Source organism: Pimephales promelas, chromosome 18 (genome assembly GCF_988280905.1).
Source record: "Pimephales promelas chromosome 18, fPimPro1.hap1.1, whole genome shotgun sequence".
Taxonomy (NCBI): Eukaryota; Metazoa; Chordata; class Actinopteri; order Cypriniformes; family Leuciscidae; genus Pimephales; species Pimephales promelas.
In genome coordinates this window covers 5,778,997-5,793,712 of record NC_142786.1, presented here as the reverse complement: position 1 = coordinate 5,793,712, position 14,716 = coordinate 5,778,997, and the positions used below count along the sequence as shown (strand labels likewise).

At 38.3% G+C, this 14,716-nt stretch overlaps 1 protein-coding gene across 8 annotated transcripts; it reads left to right on the top strand.

Moving 5' to 3' along the window:
- Positions 1–459: 459 nt before the first annotated feature.
- Positions 460–13,958, top strand: rxrba (retinoid x receptor, beta a). 8 transcript variants are annotated; one of them, XM_039678742.2, is made up of 14 exons: positions 460–592; positions 1,192–1,328; positions 1,954–2,183; positions 3,929–3,955; positions 4,447–4,600; positions 5,459–5,638; positions 6,302–6,325; positions 7,799–7,959; positions 8,765–8,894; positions 9,047–9,179; positions 12,008–12,049; positions 12,458–12,549; positions 12,933–13,038; positions 13,141–13,958. In XM_039678742.2, exons 2-14 carry the CDS (start codon positions 1,313–1,315, stop codon positions 13,286–13,288), a joined length of 1,443 nt encoding a protein of 480 aa, XP_039534676.1. In that variant the 5' UTR covers positions 460–592; positions 1,192–1,312; the 3' UTR covers positions 13,289–13,958. The 8 variants fall into 8 exon arrangements, with proteins under 8 accessions (XP_039534676.1, XP_039534680.1, XP_039534679.1 ...); XM_039678743.2 differs by having other exon boundaries at positions 490–625; XM_039678746.2 differs by lacking the exon at positions 3,929–3,955.
- Positions 13,959–14,716: the final 758 nt, after the last annotated feature.

Here is a 14,716-nt window from a genome sequence, read left to right as displayed (position 1 = left end):
CCTTGCTGAATAAAAGTATTAATTTATCTAAAAAAAAATAAAAATAAAAAATCAACAAAAAGAAACCCTATCAAGTCATTTTTATACAAGTTATTACAGTAAAACGTTTTGCTATTTTATAATATATAAAATCTGCATATATATAAATATATTTATATTAATTACAAAACACCACTTTATTGTTATTGTACCTGTTTGCTTATAAACAAAACAAAAATTAAATGATAACAATGGGAAAAAATCTAATTTTATTTACAAAATGACAAATAATTTAATAATTGACAAATAAATTATGTAAACATGTTAATGCGACACACATTTGAAGGATCACCCAGACGCAGTTGTATAATGTGGCCTACTTTGAATGAAGAAATAAACTATTTTTGGAATTAGACATTTTGGCTCATTCGATACTTTGCACGAGCCAAAATGGCGCCAGTTTCCATGCTCGGACGTAAACAGCTTCAGTTTCCTCCTCAGAAAGGAAGATCGGGGCGACTGCGAGGATCACACCGAAGAGATGGGAACGGAGAGTCGCGGCCCTAATTAAGACATTTTAAATATACATCTTCATTATATTCACGTACCTCGGGTAAATGCTGCTGTTGTTTACATTTAATGACAGGTATATGTAGTTATAACCCTGTTATAATAACACTTTGCCTGGTTTTCCGCTGTTTGTTTGTGGGCAGTAATTTGTGCCTGCAGAGTTATTGGCGTGCTAGCTAACATGCTAACGTTAGTTGATTCGATTAGCCGAATGCAAGTATAAATACGCGTTATTACACATAACACTTGTAAATTAAAAAATCTTCCGTACACTTAGACGTCATTAATGAATTTAGGGATACATTTAGGACAATTTTCTAAAGCATAATATGGCTTGTTTTGCTGTGAAATGTAAGCTCTCCAGTAGGCTAATCAGCTAGCCGAGACTGTAAATTACGATTTGCATGCTTACACGTGATTAATCCTTTCATCACACTAATACCGTGTAGAAATTTGAATCGTTCCTAAAATATTCATATGCGTTTAAAAGCCACGTGACTACTCTTACAAATTAAAGTTTTCTGTCATGTTTACACAGAAATGCAATATAACTCGTTTTGAGGTATTGTGACGATTTATATCTGTCGTGTTTGTCGTTTACATGACTTAAATGTCATTCACGCAGCGTTTTGTTAACTGTAGGGATAACTTCAGTTGGTAAAAGACCCAGGGGCCCGGGCCTCAGTCCGCGGTCTTGAGTTGAACAGCCATTCGACATCAGAGCGAGTGTGTCGGTGTCAACAGCAGAGCCCGGCTGCACATCATGGGCGACAGCAGAGGTGAGAATGTTTGGATTATATTTCCACATGTGGCTCCACGTTTGTGCAGTAAAATTTACACTTGGAGCTGTACAGTTAGATTTGAATTGCACTGCACATCTCAAAGGATAGGAATGACACAGTGTTTTGTATGTAATCAGTGAATTGAGATGTAAAGGTTAATTACCTTGTTTTCCCAGTGTTTCATAATTGTTTTGTTGTTATAATTTTAGATAGCTTTGTCTCATTAGTAGTTCATGGTAACACTTAATTTAGTGTATTTTACACGATATTTATACTTACAATATTAATAGGATAATGCGTGTAATCATAACTAAACCAAATCCTAACTCTATAGAATCTACATTTCAGTAATAAATATAACTCATTAGTTAAATATATAATTACACTAAGACACCTTAAAGTAAAGTTTGTGTTTGCTTAGTTTGATCAAGGCTACAATGATTTATTTTTAGCTTGTTGAAGCTAATTGCATTTCATGAGACACAGCTTTACAACGTGCTAAATTAATAATCTAGCAGATGTTTAAATAATGAAAGCTAAAATTCCTATGATTGGCCACAGTGAACGTAATTGTATATTTTTTGTTCTTTGTTCTGTTCCACAAACCTGCCTCTCCTCTCAGATTCTCGAAGTCCAGACAGCTCATCCGTTTCCTCACCACCATCAGGTCAGCGTTCGCCCCCGTTGGCCCCTTCAGCCGCCTCCATGACTTCTCTGCCACCCATCACTTCAGCCGTGAACAGTCCCATCAGCAGCATGGGCTCACCTTTCTCAGTCATCAGCTCCTCTCTAGGTTCTCCTTGCCTTCCTGGAACTCCCTCTGTAGGCTACGGCCCCATCAGCAGCCCACAGGTGAGCACTTTCGTGTTATCAATCCCAACTGCCCACCAGACTCTTTTTATTTTAGTTACAAGCCTGTGTGTTTGTATTTAGATAAACAGCCCAGCTTGTGTGGTTTCTGAGGGTACGTTTACATGACAACGATGTACTAAAAATAGTTTTTTGAATAGTTTCACTCGCAGACATTGTCAAAACGATCCCCATTGACACAGGCCAGTAGTTGGCAATGTCACTTTGAAAAAAAAAAATAGACTGAACACGTAATATGCATGTGCTTGACTTCACAGTTTTCACAAATTCACGTTTTTGTAGTTTACAGAGATGATGATAATATAGTTTTCAAAACTTTCACTTTGAAACCAGTTTTCAGGCCCCCAAAACGTTTTTTGTGTAAATGAACAGCCAGACAGATAATAAAAGTTTTACGTTTTTAGTACGGCTGTGCAAAAATTAATTGCGATTAATCGCATCCAAAATAAAAGTCTGTGTTTACATAATATATTTGTGTGTGCTGTATATAATTATTTTGTATATATAAATACACACACATGTATGTATATATTTAAGAAAATGTGTTATTCATATATAAAATATTTATATAATATAGATTATGTATTTATTTATATATACAGAATTTAAGTTCAAATAATTCTTAAATATATACTTGCATGCATAGGTATTTATATATACAAAATAATTATATACAGCACACACAAATATATTATGTAAACACAGACTTTTATTTTGGATCCGATTAATCGCAAATAATTTTTGCACAGCCCTAGTTTTTAGTTGAAAACGGAGTTGTGTAAATGAACGACCAAACAAATAAAAGTTTTACGTTTTTAGTTGAAAACAATATTGTGTAAAAGCCCCTAAGTCTGGCAGAATTCAGATTTTTTTGTATTAAGTAGGCCTACATGAAAATTAAACAAAGCAAAATCAGGACAAAAACTGCACAATAGTTACATTTTCATTAATATCATAGTTATCATCTACATCTTAATGTACACCACAGTTCAAAAGTCTGGGGTCAGGTTTTTTTTTTTTTTTCACGTTTTTTTTTTATCAAAAGATACGATTTCTTTTTCAAATAAATTATTTTTTTAATATTTATATTCATCAAGGAATCTTGAAAAAAGTATTAGTTTCCTTAAAAATATTAAGTTGCACAATCATCATTAAGCAGCAAATCGGCAAATCAGAATGATTTCTAAAGGATCATGTGACACTGAAGACAGGAGTAATGATGCTGAAAATTCAGCTTTGCATCACAGGAATAAATTACATTTTAAAAAATATAAAAATAGAAAACTGTTATTTTAAATTGTAATAATATTTCACTGTATTTTTGATCCAAAAAATGCAGCTTTGGTGAGACTTCTTTCAAAAACATCTTATCAACTCCAAAATTTTGAACGGTGCTGTGAAATGACTAGCAATATTTAACTAGACCTGCATAATTTCAAGGTTTGGTTCAGCTTTCAAAAAAAAAAAAAATCTAAATACCAGTTTATTTACAGAGGTTATTTGAGTGTTTCACTCTAAACTGTTAATCTTTAACAGACCGTCTAGTATTTTGACCTTAATTTCCAAAGTCTCTTAGGTAGGTTTCGGTCGATCTAAAACCGATTTTTAGTCTAAATCTTCGTTTTACCAATACAAAATAGCATAGTGGATTTGGGAATGTAGCACCACGTCCCTCGTCCCACAAGCTTTTTTGCGCCCCTGCTCATCACTGCATTTCTATTTCACAGATGAACATGTTTCCCAGAAACATAGAGGTGAGACCTTGTACCCTCTCTCAGTTCCTGACTCTCTCATGCTTTCCTCGTTTTCTAGTCGCTTTTTCATGCAAATGTCTTCTTACCTTTACTGTTGCTCATAAATGTTGAAAAGTTGCTCTGTTTGGATGTTGCTCTGATTCCTTGGATACATTCCGCCTTTAAGGGGTTTTGTTCAAATGACATCAAAATGCAATCAAAATCAAATTCTTAATGATTTGATCATCTTCCACCTGTGCTTAAGGTGATTTGTGATGGAATGGTGTTTGAATGATTGGGGAGAAATGTTTGGTTATGATCAGTTAAAGGGTTAATTAGGCATGTTACTGACCATAAGAAATTAACATGTTTTTTTTTTTTATCTTGCAATTTGATTTTTGTTTATCACTAACAAAATAGGAAGTGTTAAATTTTTAAAGTGTTCAGAGTTTCAATACAACTTTTGCTTGTTTTTTTTTCTGCCACTTCATCTTTCTCATCGCCCTTCTCAGATCAACTCCACTGTGTCAATGTCAGGCCTGCATGCCGTCAGCAGCTCTGATGACGTGAAACCACCCTTCGGTTTGAAGCCGCTGTCCAGCCACAGCCCAGGACCCATGCTCTCACAGAAGCGTCTGTGTGCCATCTGTGGGGATCGCTCCTCTGGTAAGTCGCTGATAAACACTAATCCTAACTGGTCTGATCTTAACTGAAACTATTATTCCTTATGAAAATGTATTTTTCCTTTTAAATGTTTATAGCTTGTTTATAGCTATTGGATAGGTGAGTATTTTTTGACACGGTTTAAATCACAAAACATGTTAATGTAATGGAAAAAGGGCTATATATGTATTTGATATATAGCCCGTCTGCTTCAAGGTTCGATGTGTTGTACGTTCAAAGGTGCTGTACTGCAGACCTTGGTTGTTTGTAACAACTGGTTATTTGAGTTACTGTTGTCTTTCTCTCAGATCGAACAGTCTGGCTATTCTCGTCTGACTTCTGGCATCAACAAGGCATTTTCTTCCACAGAACTGCTGCTCAATGGATATTTTCCCTTATCCTAAATATGGTTGTACGTGAAAATCCCAGTATATCAGAAAAAGTCAATTAAATCACTTTTCTTCCCCATTCTGATGCTCAGTTTGAGCTTCAGCAGATCGTCTTAACCATGTCTACATGCCTAAATGCATTGAGTTTCTGCCATATGATTCATTGATTAGATAACGTTTACATTTTGTGTTAAAGAGCAGTTGAACAAGTGTACCTAACAAAGTGGTTGTAATGGAGAGTGTATATTAAATAGCCATGTGGTAATTAAATATTTCACAAATAAAAGGTACTTCAACTCAATGGATTTTCCATTTGATGTGCAAAGCAAAAAAAGATTCATGAACAAAAACGGCTTTTTATTATGTAACACTGTGTGTCAACATTATGAAATGATCGAATTTGGGCTCACTGATCTGTGGATTAACCTCCTAATTAACAAACCTAACCTGGCTTCATGTCGCTTCTCTCCAGGCAAGCACTATGGCGTGTACAGCTGCGAGGGCTGCAAGGGCTTTTTCAAGCGCACCGTGAGGAAGGACTTGAGCTACACATGCAGAGACAATAAGGACTGTCTGGTGGACAAACGCCAGAGGAACCGCTGCCAGTACTGCCGCTACCAGAAGTGCCTGGCCATGGGGATGAAGAGAGAAGGTAAAAACCAGAACTCCCACCCTGTCCCACCTAACACATACACATACCACAGACCCAATATGAGTTTCACTAAAGGGATTTTCAATGTCTGATGCCAGTGTTTCCTCCCCTTATAAATGCCCTTACATTTAATAGTCATTTGTTTGTAAACTACATTGGTCACTATGTTTATATTGATTAATGTTTATGTTTATATTGATTAATGCAATAGAAAGACTGATCTACTAGAATTTTGGTGAAATGTTCTTTGCTGTGGTGGAGGAAATAAACTGATGGTAATATCTAGAGAGCAGGGTGGTTGATAGACAAAAAGCACTGAAATGTTGTTTACAGTTTAATGGCAATTGGGTTTAACCCCCACATTTTTTTTTAAATATTTATTTTTGTTTATTTGACATTTATTTTATTTATGTTATGATTAATTAATTTGTCACTAAGGAGAGCAAAAGAAAAGCTTTTTAGAATTAAGCAAGACAGAAAGATAGTAATGACAAGAGTTGGTATAGCAGAGACATGTAGATTTCATAAGTCATATATATCACAGCACAAACCTGAGAGGAGAGGAGAGGGGGAGGTAGGGCTGTTGTCACCACTAACACCTGTCCCCCTCTCTCCCTCTTTTGTTTCCTCTCGTTCTCTCTCTTCCTCCCTCTCCTTCTGTAGTGGTCCAAGATGAACGTCAACGATGTAAGGAGAAAGCAGGGAGGGAGGGAGGGAGGGTTGGTCATGTGTGTGAATGTGGGAATGGTGAAAGAATTGCTCTGTAGGATATTAGTGACAGCCATTAAATGGGTCATGCCATCATTTTTGAGATCCACTTGAAAATATGAAAATACTCTCTTAAAGTGATTTTTTTTTTCCTCCTCAAATTGAGTCTGACTGAAATGATTAGAGAGAGATCTTGTTAAAAATAACCATCAGCCCTCAACCCAGCCAGAAACAGCACAATATTTTGCTGTTATTAATTCATTTGATGTTTATAAGTAATAGTATACATGCGGTCTAGTCTTTTTGCAGAATAACTGAGATGGTCCTCACTGCAGAACACGAAATACATACCTAAACATACCCATCTCCACCCCCTGATCCCTAACCCCACCCCAAATCATACCCATACCCACCCCCTGATCCCTAACCCCACTCCTAAACCTACCCATCTCCACCCCCTGATCCCTAACCCCACCCCAAATCATACCCATCTCCACCCCCTGATCCCTAACCCCACCCCTTAACCTACCCATCTCCACCCCCTGATCCCTAACCCCACCCCTAAACCTAACCATCTCCACCCCCTGATCCCTAACCCCACCCCTAAACCTACCCATCTCCACCCCCTGATCCCTAACCCCACCCCAATTCATACCCATCTCCACCCCCTGATCCCTAACCCCACCCCAATTCATACCCATCTCCACCCCCTGATCCCTCACCCCACCCCTAAACCTACTAATCTCCACCCCCTGATCCCTAACCCCACCCCCAATCCTACCCATCTCCACCCCCTGATCCCTAAACCTACCCATCTCCACCCCCTGATCCCTAACCCCACCCCTAATCCTACCCATCTCCACCCCCTGATTCCTAACCCCACCCTCAATCCTACCCATCTGCACCCCCCTGATTCCTAACCCCACCCCTAATCATACCCTTCTTCACCCCTTAGATGTGGATCCAACTCCGCCCCCTGGATCTTGTGTACTGCAGTGAGGTGCTACTGGAATAACTGGCAATTTTTTAGGTCTGAATTGACCACATATTTTCATTGTGCATCAAACTGTTATCATTAGTTAAAAGGAAACTTATTTCCACATGATATGACCCCTTTAAATGACATGATGCAGCAAAACAAATATTAGTCATGTGAGAATGATGTTTTGAATGTGTGCAATGAGGGACCTTTGTGGCTTTCATTGAAGAAGGAATGTTGCTGGAGGACTTAGCTGTGTGAATGATGTGTTGAAAACTAACCAGGAACTACTGTATCTGTATATCTCTGTGTCACTGTTTTCATCTTTACCGCTTTCCCTATTCACTACCCCTTCTCTCTTTTCATTTTCCTTTCCCCATCATGTTAATCTCTCTCACACTGTCCTCTGCTCTATCCTTCATCCCTGTTTCCTCGTCTTGTTCCTTTTCCTCATTTCCCTGTGTGCAATACAGCAGTTCAGGAGGAGCGTCAGAGGAACAAGGAGCGGGAAGGAGAGGTGGAGTCCACCAGCGCTGCGAATGAAGAGATGCCAGTGGAGAAGATTCTGGAAGCAGAAATGGCGGTGGAGCAGAAGACTGAGCTGCATGCGGATGGCAGCTCAGGTGGAAGCTCTGTAAGTAGCAGATAAACGTGTTAAGGAGGATTTAAGATCTTTAGTGCGGTGCCAGGATGATCTGTTACGTGACCTTTAAACTAATTGTGCTCTAATTGTGGCAGCCCAATGACAGTATGATGGACTGATTAAATGCAGGAAGTTTCATAGAGCTAGCCATTCATATTAGAGAATTGAGTTTTGAAAAGTTTTTTTTTTACTGCAATATGCATTTAGATGTAATGCAATGGACTCAATGCATATTTAGGACCATCTAAAGATTTTAAAGAGAGGACCTATTATATATTTTTTTTACATTTTCAACTTTCTTTAGTGCGTAATGTTGCTGTTTGTGAAAAGTTACACATAGTCACTTTGTGAACGTACACATCACAATATTCCTCATTTAAATAATTCCTACTCAAGGCATAGGCAAATAAAAGGGGGGTGAGGCCTGGTTGCGGTAGTAGTGTTTTGTAACTCGTGGTTTTGGTAAGGGGTGTGACATTTCCGAAACACGCTCAAAACATTTTCATATTACAACACACTGGTCTACTTAGGCATACAATGCTTTTGGGAAACCCAGCCCAGAGTGTTACAGACAGGCGGGTAAGAGGTCAAATATAGGAAAACAAATGTGTTTTATGAACATCCTAGTATGAAAATCTTTTCTTGTAGAACCCAAAAACAAAATCAAAACTTTGTAAAATAGCATAATATAGTCTTTTTCAAATGCATACAGATAAAAAGACTAGTGTGTGATGTCTGTTTTTGTTTCATTCCCTCTGCTTACCATCCATAAGACTTTATTTTGACCTCTCCTCAGCCGAACGACCCAGTCACAAATATCTGCCAGGCTGCTGATAAACAGCTGTTCACTTTGGTGGAGTGGGCAAAGAGGATCCCTCACTTCAGTGAGCTGTCTCTGGATGACCAGGTCATCCTACTGCGTGCTGGTAAACCTGTTTTACTCTTTTTTTACTCTAAATAACATACTTTCATATTAAACTGTATTTTAGTGATGCTTCCCTTAGCAAACACTGTTAATGATTTACTTTACTCAATATTGAACCCCACTCATCTTATGCTGCTTTTATTTGTCTGCCAGGCTGGAATGAGCTATTGATCGCATCATTCTCTCATCGCTCCATCACTGTGAAGGATGGCATTCTTCTGGCCACTGGCCTCCATGTCCACAGGAACAGTGCTCACAGTGCTGGGGTGGGAGCCATCTTTGACAGGTAATAGTCATGTCCCTTGACTGCAGAATGCCAAGATGCACATACATTTTAATAATCAGATAAGACGACGCGCATGATAGAACGCATTTACTGATTACGTCCCTTGCTGCGCAAAAAAAACTTGCGTGATTTACCAGCAGACCAATTTCATTGCACAGCATCTCAGTTGTTGGTTTGATCATTCTGAAATGCCAAAGTCTGTCATCAGAATAAGTTGGTAGTGTCTCACATGATTAAAAATCTCCAAAAAATTAGCATCTGAACACATTTATTGGTTTTCGTCTGTTTGCTCTGAGACACAAGTCATTTATGATGTAGGAAAAAAGAGCCACAGTGGCTTCCTAAATTGCATCAAATTCTATTTTTATTACAGATATTTTGTGCTAATTTCCCATGAATTCACGATTTTTGTTCTCTCACATGGGATGGAATGTGCAATATTTTTTGCGCTATTCCTATTTTGCGCATAAGTTTTAAATTCGCAACATTAGATGGTCATATTCACATCACACATCCATTTACCTGGAATCAGACTTTGTAAATGAGACATTGTCATTAAATTGATTTTGTTACATTTGTTAATATTATTCAATTCAATGCTTTTCTTGAATAATTTCTTGTTGCAATTATGTAATGATGTGCATGTGACTTGCTTTGCTTATGTGTGGAAAGGATTAGACAAGAACTAGTTTATTGCATCATAGTTTGTGGTAAACCTGCGCTCATAAAACTTAACAGCTTTGATTCTTGCTTTTTTATGACACATTTAAGGCTTCAAAGGTGGTTGGATTTTCCTGCGTCACGACAAAGAAAAATACCTTTTACCTTCCCGACAGCCTGCCGCCTTGACGCTGCTATATATAGTGTGCTTTTTTAGAATGACACTGAACGACAGACAGGACATGCACATACATGCAAACACCTATATGTGCACCAACGCTCTCCTCTGCTTAGTCTCAACACACTCTCATTTACATAATCAGTACAGGCACACATATGAAGTGTGTTCTGTCACGTAATCTGCTGTTTATTACAGCGATTTCTTATTTCAAGGAACAAATTTAGCACATTTCTCCCCTAGACTTCTGAAGACTCCATATTTTGTCTTTGTCTAATGCAAATCCAGGAATAATGAGCTACAGGCTGTTGTTTTAAATCAGCTCATTCTAGATGTGCTGTGGTACAGTTTGTTGTGATGCTCATATGAAATTGTCTCTTGTTGCCATTCATCTTGTCATAATGTCTCTGCTTTAGAAATGAGCCTCCCTGTCCTTGTGCTTCACTGTCCATCTCACCTGATTTTTGCAGCGCTTCATTGTCGTCCTTCTGGTGCCATTTGCTGTGTACACATGCTTCTTGCTTTGCTTTATTGCTCATGCTCTAGATGCTATTTAACCCTCTGTGCGAACTCTAATGTGTCTTCAGAATCATTGTATGTGCATTTTAAGCAATTAAGGCATGCTAAATAAAAATAGCGCATAATGATAACATAACTAAATGAATTAACTGTTATTTTCCACAACAATAATAATATTATTATTATATTTTTCCTTCAGGGCTCAACAGTGATTTTGTATAATTTTTTTCTATTGTTCAGATATTTACAGGCCACATTAGCAAAAATCTGAAATTCTAAAATCTACAAATTTTGTATTATTTTATTATTTTAACTAATGATCACCATATTTTAAAGTCCCCTTGTAGTCAGTAATTGTATCCCTTAAAACTAATTTGTGCTCACCAAAATGACATATTTAAATGTTTTTTTTCCCTGTGGAAAAAAATCTTCATGCCTTAAAAATAGCTTGAATGTAACTCTACACCCTTGCTTCATTCTACACCCCGCCTCTACTCACTCACACCAGCTCCAACATCCTCTCGGCCAACGTACTGAGGAAAACACTGCACAATGTTATCGTTCTTTACAACGTCGGACAGATAACGGTAATTAATATCATTAGCCCTTTACTTGACTGTTATCAAACAGCTAGTAAAGTGATGCTAATGTTGCACAAACCATGTTCCTGTTTATTTGAACAACTCAGAACGTCAGTGGAGAAAGGCATATGTTCATCAATAACATTGTAATATACATCATAAACCCGCTATATTGTTAAATCTACCCAATTTTTCATATCAACAGAAAATATACTGGGATAACCTGGCTTCTCTTGAAACTCCCCTGTTTCACAGTTAATGATATGCTAAAGCCCACCCTCACGTTGACGTGATTGGTTACAAGGTAGTTTGTGACGACAGAAACACCAGCGATTTAAAACTGCGTTTTTGAGGCTGTCTTTAGATCACTGCAGTTTACAAGAGAAAATAATCTGAATAAATTTGCACATGGTTTGTCTTAAAGCTTATTTAAAACACCACATAAACATATAAACAACCTTAAAACATTTATTTTCACCACTTTTAGAGAGCCTTGGTAAGGTTTGCATCAACAGATTTTGCAAAAAATCAATGCTCAAGTCATCAAAGTTTGCATGACTTGAAATTACATGTATGTGGTGAAATCGTTAAAGTGTCCATCCTTATTGTTGAGCCCTGTTCTTATCCTTGTTTTAAGTTTTTTGGATCATGTTATGTTGTATTTGTTCTGCGCTGGGAATTGTCATTTCTAGCTTCATTGCTGCCATCCAATGATCCATCTGCCTTCCTTTCAACAAGAGCCTGTAGCTTGTTACTCTTTGAACTGGGCCTACCGCCAACATATGTGGAGTCTTAACGTCTCTGCCTGGGCCTTTCTGGAGCGGGGAGACATTATATAACTATGATATGTGTAATGACATTTTAATAACACATTGTGATTGAACACACAGGGAGAGTGCGCACAATGCAGAGGTTGGGGCCATATTCGACAGGTAATGACACTCCGCCACACGTCATAAACAAACAGCAGCAGTCAGAAAAGCCTGTAGCTTGAGAGTTTATTTTGGATAAAATTATGTCTGGGGCTGTTTGGGGCAGGTAAAGACCAAACTGACCTTGTGTATGTGTGTCTGCGTGATTGAATGCATTGCTTGGACTAGCAAGAGTGACTGATGTTTTATGTTGCATGCTCTGTTTTTAAAAAGTTAATTTCTGATTGTACTTTTTATGTTGATTTGTATATTTTTAAGTGGCTATGAAAACGGCTCCACCAAGCTTTTTTCTGTTGCCTGATTGGGAATTGTGGTACTTCAGAAATTAACCTAAATCTTCTTTTTTTTCCCACCTTTCCCTTGCTTTTCATCCCATGCTCCTTCCTGCCCCCATTTTCATGGCGTCAGGGTGCTGACGGAGCTGGTGAGCAAGATGAGAGACATGCAGATGGATAAAACAGAGTTGGGGTGCCTGAGAGCCATCATCCTCTTCAACCCAGGTCAGTCCACAAGTCATAAACATTCAATTCATATTCGTTCATACTAAGAATATTCTGATATAATATCAAATATCGATACAGATGCTTTAATTTTTGGTGCTTTGCAGTGACGTATTTCCATAAATATAATCATTTATCTACAAACTTCCCAGAAATGTTTATTTGATACACTGATACCAGTTGTTATCGGTGCATCTCACAGTCAATCTCTATTCAACCACAATCAAAACTTAGAAGACTGTAATTGTTCAAAGTCCAGTTCATATTCAAGAATATAAGAATATATTGCAATACATCAGTTACTTTTTTTTTTTTTTGTTGCTGATTTTTAATCCTACTGTTTCTGACCTACCTGATGACAACTTTTTATGTCTGTTGTGCAGATGCAAAGGGATTGTCAAGCCCAAGTGAAGTGGAGTTACTGAGAGAGAAAGTCTATGCATCGCTGGAGGCTTATTGTAAACAGAGATATCCTGACCAGCAGGGGAGGTACAGCATCATCATTTCCACATGGGTGATCATCACTGTGGTTATATATGTTGCTAATAATGCAGTTCAGTGCAGTTTCTCAACATCTCACTTGGTTTTCAGGTTTGCCAAGCTCCTTCTCCGGCTCCCAGCGCTTCGCTCCATTGGCTTAAAATGCTTGGAGCACCTGTTCTTCTTCAAGCTGATTGGAGACACCCCGATCGACACCTTCTTAATGGAAATGCTTGAAGCGCCTCATCAGCTGACCTAACCTGGACTAGGCTCGATCCAGTTCAATCCGGTTTGCACCAGGGAATCGCAGTCCCCCCTGGACTTGGGGCTTCACTGTCTCACTTCCCATTAACACCTTCCCCCTCTCTCCCACACGTTCTCCCTGCCGCACCTTCAAACCAGTACAGCCCCGAAAAAAAGACTCTTAGCTGTTTGAAAAAAAAAAAGACTTGTTTTCCATGTAAGGTTTTACACAGTATGAGCTGTCCAGAGAGAGCTTATTTTTCAAATTCGTTGGAGGTTCTATTAAAAGACTTCGGCTTCCAGTTTTAGAACTCTCATATTGATTCTAGAGTTCTCCGTGTGTCGCTTTGGTTTGTATGTTACTCTGAATGCACGAATTGTACTTCTTTTTCGTTTCTCATCGCAGTCATACAGCCCTTCGGCTGAATTTACAGTGCATGTGTGACCGGGGCGACAATCCGGCGAGCCGTTTGGCTGGTACGAATCAAGTCGCGGCAGACCTGCCTCTTTGTTTTTGACTGTGGAATACTGCTAACTGCTATCTTTGGGATTTTAACCTTGAAATCCTACTTTGTACTGTACTCATAAAATGAGTCTGATTTATAAACGGCATTGGAAATCCTCGGCCTGCTGAAATGCAGGCCGGGGTTTTACATTTGTGAATAAATGTATGCAGGTTTTTTGGACGTGAATTTTTTTTAATCATGTTCCAAGGAGGGCCTAAAGGCACAGATTGATTCTCGCAGGAAAATCCTGCTTTTGTTTTGGGCGGCAATAGGAGGGTCGACCTTGTTTTTTCTTGGTTTGTGTTGTTTTAAATGAGCAAATATATTGGTATAGGTTTTGGTACCTTCTAGAGGACCTTACCTTTGCCATTTTTATAATTTTCCCCATGCTCTTTTGATCTATTTCTTCATCAATTCCTCAAATAGGAACCAATTTCACACCATGACCCCGAAAGGACAGATATTTATAAAGTGTGTGTGTGTGCGGTGTAGTATGTCCAACCACTCTTGTCCTTTCCACGTGATCGGTGTAGAAGGCCTTTTTCTTTCGTGTTTATGAAATCAGCTTGTCATCAGGCTCCTTTGGAATGAACTGGTATTAACTTTAACATAGTAAACAACAAAAGTGATTCTGGTTTGTGTAAAGGCTGGAATACTCCACAACTTTTGCAGATTTTTGTCCTGGTTTACAGTCTGGAAGAATTTACACTAGTTGCCGAAATTTAAAGCAATTTTTGGATAGTCGAAGTTGAACGATTTCACGGAAAACCGTGTAGTGTTCGATGGGCACAGACTGTGATTCCATCCAGTCGGAGAATATCAAACGTTTTCATTTGGCATGCATGTTTCTGCATGCGTTGATGCCCTGTTTTTCTCTGTAACCATTTGCAAAGTCTGCAAGTGTATGATGCCTAGTGTTGTATGATGCCTCTTCTGAT